The sequence below is a fragment of the Hemicordylus capensis genome, chromosome 5 (assembly GCF_027244095.1).
Source record: "Hemicordylus capensis ecotype Gifberg chromosome 5, rHemCap1.1.pri, whole genome shotgun sequence".
In the NCBI taxonomy this organism is placed as follows: Eukaryota; Metazoa; Chordata; class Lepidosauria; order Squamata; family Cordylidae; genus Hemicordylus; species Hemicordylus capensis.
The window spans coordinates 167,741,977-167,749,158 of NC_069661.1; the positions used below are offsets into that span (position 1 = coordinate 167,741,977).

The 7,182-nt window shown below is 56.2% G+C and overlaps 1 protein-coding gene across 1 annotated transcript; it reads left to right on the top strand.

Annotated features, from left to right (window-relative positions):
* Positions 1-548: 548 nt before the first annotated feature.
* Positions 549-7,182, top strand: FEZF1 (FEZ family zinc finger 1). Its single transcript, XM_053256042.1, has 4 exons — positions 549-1,999; positions 2,184-2,318; positions 3,128-3,260; positions 4,429-7,182. The coding sequence occupies exons 1-4, from the start codon at positions 1,118-1,120 to the stop codon at positions 4,734-4,736; spliced, it is 1,458 nt and encodes a 485-aa protein (XP_053112017.1). The 5' UTR covers positions 549-1,117; the 3' UTR covers positions 4,737-7,182.

The window sequence follows — 7,182 nt, forward strand, 5'->3', positions numbered from 1 at the left end:
CAAGGATCGCAGCGGCCACAAACGTTCGTGGATGGCTTCTCACTAGGAAAGGTACATGTGCCAAAAGCCCAGCCGTCCAACGTGCTACTTCCGAAAGGCCACAGAGGGAGGGAGGGAAGGAAGGAGCGAGGGAGGGAGAGCGCGGGGGAGAGGACCCAGGGCAGAAGCAGAGCAACCAAGACGTGCACTCAGGTGCGCACGCGAAAGGATGCCCGTCTGGGCTGAAACTGACCAGCCGGCAGTCAACTTCCGCGCAGCACCAAGTTTGCCAAATACTAGAAGTCCAGCGCATGCCCCTGAACTGGGCTCCCTTTCCTTATTGAGGGGTCCTTCCATGCATTTTAGTTCTTGCCTTTCTCTTTTCTTTTTTAAAAAAGGGGGGAAAGATGATGTCACTTCAAGGCAAGAAAATTGATCTCCAGGCCTCTAAAGCCTGTTTAAGCAGATTGGGGATAATAAAAGGGAAGCGGGGCGGGGGGGGAGATCAAGGGAAAGGGGGGAGGGGAGAGCCACCTCCTTCTCTCTGGGCGGGAGGAGAAGGCTCCGGCTCCAATGAAAAGTAGCCGCTCGCACTTGGGGGTGGGAAGGGAAAGGGGGGGCGCGACTCCCCCCCTCCTAGTGTCTGTTGGAAGCGAATTGAGCAATTATCTAGTTTACCTTCTCCTCTTGGAAGTTAACGATTGGCGGGATCGTGGCTGCTGCTATTGAACCAACACTTTCCACTGAGAGAGAAAGAGAGAAAGAGAGACAACGAGGAGGAAGAGAAGAAGAGGAAGAAGAGGAAGAAGAGGAAGAGCGCGACCCTTCCCCGCCACAGGAGCGCACAGGCGGCAATGGGCCCGGACGAGTCCATCAGGCTGGGCAGGCTGGTTCCGCTGGCGGCCGTCGAAGGGGGGATGATGCTGGTGGTGGTGGCAGCGGCGGCGATGAAGAAGATGCAGAAGATGAAGCTCATGAGGGGGGTGGCAGCGGCAGGGACGGCCTCGGCGGGCTTGATGTCGGGTCTGGAGTACAAGGCGGTGGCGGCGGCGTCCTGCTCCCTGCCCGGCGCTCTGTGACCGGGCGCAGCAGGGGCAAAGCTAGCCGGAGAGGCGCCACTTCCAGAGAGCGGCCAGCCATGGACAGCAGCGGGCACCCGACGGCTGCCAAGAGCCTGAGCGCTCCTCCTCGGGGCAGCATGCTGAGCGCCTCCAAGCCGCTGGCCTTCTCCATCGAGCGGATCATGGCCCGGACGGCCCCGGAGCCCAAAGCCCTGCCGCTGCTGCCCCATTTCTTACACGGAGCGGGGGCCAAAGCCGGGGAGCAGGCCAAGCAGCAGCAGCAGGCGCTCAGCCTGGGCGCCTCCATCCCCTGCATGATCCCCTTCGTGCCGCTGGCCTACGAGCCCTTAGCCAAGCCGGGATCGGAGCCCAGGAAGCTGGACCCGCCTTCCTCCTCCTCCTCCTCCTCCTCCTCCTCCTCCTCCTCGTCCTCCCTGAGCTGCGCGCTGAGCCTCAAGCCCCAGGCCGACCTGCAGCAGCACTACAAGCTGGTCCGGCCCCGCGTGGTCAACCACTCCTCCTTCCAGGCCCTAAGCGCCCTGGGCTACTTCAGCCGGGCCGCCGAGCCTCCGCCGCCGCCGCCGCCGTCGGGCCTCAGCCTCCACCCGGTGGCCTCCTACTTCCTGGGATCGCCGCTGCCGGCGCCCGCCCTGCCAGCCCCGACGGCGCCCAAGGCCTACTTGGCCGAGAGGAACAAGCTGCAGCCGCTGCCGCACGGCCCGGACAAGTACACGCCGCCGCCGCCGCCGCCTCTGCAGCTGCCGCCGCCGGCCTTCAAGGACTTGGCGCACGCCCAGCTCCACAGCGCTGCCGCCGCCGCCGCTGCAGCCGCCGCCGCCGCCGCCGCGCACCTCCTGGCCGCCGAGAAGCTGCCCTTCAAGGGCGTCGCGGCGGCCGATTTCAGCCGCGGCTCGCCAGGCGCCAAGCCCAAAGTCTTCACCTGCGAGGTCTGCGGCAAGGTGAGTGCCTCCCCTCAGCCCCGATCTGGCCCGCCACCCCCAGCCCAGGCAGGCTGGCCGTCGGGGCTTCGCTGGCTGGCTGCCCGGGTCTGCCCGCACCTGCCGCCGCCCGCCCTCACTCCCGCCCCTTCTAATCGCGCCTCTCTCTCTCTCTCTCTCTCTCTCTCGCTGCTTTCGCCCCAAGGTCTTCAACGCGCACTACAACTTAACGCGCCACATGCCGGTTCACACCGGAGCCCGGCCCTTTGTCTGCAAGGTCTGCGGCAAGGGCTTCCGCCAGGCCAGCACCCTCTGCCGACACAAGATCATCCACACCCAGGTATGGGGGGTGCGTGTGTGTGTGAATCTGTCTATTGCCAGAAGGTCTGCTCCAGGCCTACATCCTCCATCTCTCCCGACCCAGCTTCCCAAACTCTCCCGCTCTCTCTCCCGCCCTCCAGACCCTCTTCTCCATGGGTCTGTAGCTATTGTTCCCCGCTCCCTTTCTCCGTCGAACTCGCGAGCGAGCTGCTTGTTTCGATGCTGTCTCTCAGGCTGTGTCTGATGCTCAGCTCACACGGTCGGTGTCTGGAAGGAAACACTCAAAGAGCCCGTGAAATGTGCTTAGAATGGAGGGTATCATTCCCCCCACCTAGAAAATGTCTTCGAGATTCCTCCCTGTGATCTAGGCTGATTTGATTTTTCAACTTCGATTGCTCTCCCACCCACCCCGCTTCATCTGTCGGTTGTAACTGTTTTCTAACTGCCCCAGTCACTTACTCGGGAGTAAGTCCCACTGAACTCACGGGGAAGTCCTAAGTAACCACGGGATCCTGTTGCAGGTTTCGTGTTCCCCCTCAGTTCACTGAGTTGTGTCTCCCCACTTTTTGGGGGAAGGGAATGGGGACTGCTAAAGGCGTCCTTTGGGTACCTGGAGTGCGGGGGGGGGGGGACCACTTACTGTTTGATGGAAAGTAGCCGCCAGCGATTCCTGTAGCTGGGAGTCCAAAACGGGGAGACGGGAAGGAAGGAGTTCAACAGTTTGCTCCGATTCTCATCCGCCGGCGACACAAGGTGTGCTGATCCCTCGGACAAGCTCCTGAATATGGGTCTGCTTCTGTTTTCTTCCCCCCGCTCCCTTCCCCTCAGGAAAAGCCCCACAAGTGCAGCCAGTGCGGGAAAGCCTTTAACCGGAGCTCCACGTTAAACACGCACACGCGGATACACGCCGGCTACAAACCTTTTGTGTGTGAATTTTGCGGCAAAGGGTTTCATCAAAAAGGTACAACTCGAAGTCGATCCATCTTTTTACCGTTGAACCCTTTCCGAGTTCCAAAGAATCGGCCCAGAGTTATTTTTGTACGAAGGAGAATGTTAAGGAGACGCTAACATGTTCCCTTTAATATCGAACCGCCAGAGAAATGTGGGGGAGACCCCACTGAAACTGACCAGGAAATGCTGGTCTCAGCACTTAGTGCTTCCCAGCTAATCTGTAATTTGCCACTTCTGTTTAATTGGGGGGAGGGAATCTCGTGTCAATGCATTTGAACTGTACGAATGATGGCAACGGAAATAACAGCTAACGATGAATAGGATTAAGGACGCACCCTTACTTGGGAGTAAACCCCTTTGGATTAATCGGGATTTATTTTCCGAGTAAGCAAGTATAGGTTACTGCTGGCACAGTATTGGTTGACCAGCATCAAATGTTTTGAACGATTCTGTTTGTCCTTTAAAGATACACTTTTAGACCGATTCACTCCTTTAAATCCGTTTAGCTCCACTGAGAAGAACTAGATTTAACACCCCAGTTTAGGTGCTATTGCTATTAACACCCCAGTTTAACATATTATTCATTTGGAAATAAACCCCGCGAAAAGCCAAACACACTACGTGTTTAGGAGCGGGCTGTCGATTAACCTAGTCTGGTATTGCGACTGGAAGTGTCCTGATCCAGATTCAGTTCCCTTCCAAGCGGCTAGATGTTGCTGGTTTGGCTTGGTCGTTTTCTTAACGGCTTAAACGAAGAGAAGACAGGGAGGGGAGAGAGAGAAAAGCGAAGGGACCGATTTATCTGCCAGATCTCTGCCAGACTTCTTCAGGAACTGGTGTCCTCAAGGGGTCAGTATGGACGCAAGGCTTTCTTTCGGGAAGGCACACTTTGGATCTGCGCATAAATCGGTTTCGGGATGGCCCCAAGATTTCAGCTTCTAAAATGGGGTGGAATCATCCTGCAATCTGGAATCCTCGGGATCCGAATGGTCGGAATGGATTTGAAGGGGAACCGGGTTCACCCGGAGATTGTGTCACAGTTGTCGTTCTGTCTCCGACAGGGGCTAGTTGGTGGAGGGGAGGCGGGAGAGTTCGCTCCCCAGCCTCACTGACCGCCGTTCCTTGTTCTCCGGCCCCCTCTGCCCCCCCCCGCCCCGCGCCCCCGTTTCTGCCGGCAGGGAACTACAAGAACCACAAGCTGACGCACAGCGGCGAGAAGCAGTTCAAGTGCAATATCTGCAACAAGGCTTTCCACCAGGTGTACAACCTGACCTTCCACATGCACACCCACAACGACAAGAAGCCCTTCACCTGCCCCACCTGCGGCAAAGGCTTCTGCAGGAACTTTGACCTCAAGAAGCACGTCCGCAAGCTGCACGACAGCACCGGCGGCGGCGGCGGCAGCTCCTCGCTGGGTCTGTCTCGGGCTCCTGGCGAGCCAGAGCCAGAGCCGCCGCCGGCCCCCGCGCTGCTTCACCACCCTTGAGGCCCCCCGAGGTCTGCCCTTCTTCTGCATGCGCTGCCTCAGCGGGTTGGTGTTTCCTGCGCCCGCTCTCCAGAGAAGCCACACTTTCGCCTCTGGGACTGCTGGAGAGCGGCTCCTCCAACGTGACAATAGGGGGAGCGGGGAGAGGAAAGACTTGACCCCCCGCTCCAGTCTTTCAGGATGGAGAGATGGCTTTGAGGACAAGGACACGTGGTGAAAACTTACTCCGGGTGTATTTATTGACCTGGGTCGAGACCCAGCTGGGAAGCCTGCCTAGCGTTGCCAGATCGTCACTTTCGGAACAAGAGAGGGGAGGGAGGGATCCTCTCCGCCACGACCCCCCCCTTCTTGTTTTTTAAGCCCCATCCCTTTTAAAGGACTGCTTCCGATGCCCGGAGGTCGCTGTGGTCTTGCAAAGGGCTGTCAAAGGCCTCAAAGGGCTGTCACCTCTTTCAGAACACCGCAGCCTTATGTCCGGGCAGGATTCTTGCTCCAAGCAATTTGCCTTGCCCTTATCCCAAAAGGACATCCCTTAGCCCAGAAGTCTACTAAGTCGTGAGGTCTACTCTTTGCATAGAGAAGGTCAGATTGCTCCTTCTTGTCCATGATATCTCTCCTTGGTGGCATCTGAAATCCAAAAGATGGCCATTGGCCCATTGTAGGGATCTCTCTTCAGAAAGGATGCTCCTTTGTTAAAAGGCCTTTCGGTGGAATCGAAGCCTTGGGGAAAGTTGCATGCCGTGTTTGAGAAGCTGTGAGCGCCCCTGCGATACTGACAGTGCATTTAAGCGCATTGTAACCAAGTGTGAGAAATGCTCTGAGAACATTTTCTTGACTTTCTCCTTGAGAGGAAGCCCCCAGATTCTCTGAATTTTCGTTCCTCTTTAATTTGGAGGAAACCTGTCATTCGCTTGCACATTTCACTCGGTAGAAATTGTGGTTCCAACAGTTGTTAAGCCGGGACAGAATGCAGAACATCGATCCGATGCTTTGACGTTCCCACTAGAGACCGATTTAAGTCTCGCAGTCCAGAAGATGAGGCTGCCGTAGGTCCCAATGTAAACCCTGCTCTCTGAAAAGAGTCTTCTTTTTGTAAACGGCATGTAAAGGGCATGGCCCTTCACCAAACTGCAGCCCCCACGTACACTTCAGGGCTCTCTTTTATTTGAAGCGGTGCCCTAGGCTGGCCCTTACTCCCTTCGGAGCCCGACTGACCTTTGCTGGAAGGACTCCTGTCTTTAAAAGGCAGGCCCTTATCTGCCGGATTCCTGGGTAGTGACCACCTTAGAAGAGCGGAGTGACCTTCTGAAACTTTCTCTTTCAGAAATACTCTACCCTTACAGAAAACAAAAAGGATGTCCCAGAAATTATTCCAGAAGACCACTTTCCTTGAGCAAGTCAGGGGATGTCCCTTATTATAAGGGAGAATATCCTCTTTCAAAGGATGGTCCTGAGTCGGTACAGCACCTGCAGGGATGCAGATTCCCCCCTCCAAGCATTTGAAGAGCTCCCCCTTCATTTTCTGGAACTCACCCTGTTGAGCCTAATAACCCATATCGTCAATCCCCCAAACACGTTTCTCCCTGCACCAAAAGTGTCTTTCTTCTCCCCCTCAAACCATTTAAGTGAAGAGTTGCTCCTCAAGTTTGCCCTCTGTCTGTACCCCTGGACACCTGCTTTGCATGCAGAAGGTCCCAGATTTAGTCCTTGGCATCTCCAGGCGGGGTGGGGGCAAGGAAAGACCCCTGGTTAAAGCCCCAGAGAATTGCTGCCTGCCTGCCCGCCCGCCCGCCCGTGAAAATAACAGTCAGCTAGATGGACCAATGCTCTGACTCAGTATGAGGCAGCTTGACCGGTCATTTTGGGACACTTCAGCTCACCACCCACGCCCCTAGTTCTGGTGATGCGGTGCCCTTTCATCTGAAGGGCTCCTTGGTTGCAGAGTATCACCCCTCCCAGCATCCTTATATGTGTCTGGGGGTGGGTGGGCTCTCCTCCTTGAAGAGATGTTCCCCCGCAATGGGCAATCCCTCTTCCCCCGACACTCCACGTTTTCGCGTTGGATCTGGCAACCCTGGCATCCTTCTCTTTGACTTGCTCGTTGTATATAGATTTTTCAAGTGTGTTGATTGACTTTGCCTGCTGGTGAGTTTGGTTTGTCTCCACCCCACCCACCCCGTTCTTGATTTCTCCTTTCCCGGTTGGTCCCCCCACCCCCCTCTCAACCGCCCTCCACACACACACACCCCACCAGCATCCTCTCCCCACTCCCTGACCATCGCACCTCTTGTGGACAGGGGGCTGGATTCAGTTTTGTATGGGACCTGAACTTTCCGGTTGTATTTTTCTTTTTTTAAATTATTATTATTATTATTATTGCACGTGCAAAAAAAAAGGGAAAAAAAGAGGATGATTTGGTGGATCTGGTGGCAAATAAACGGGTGGA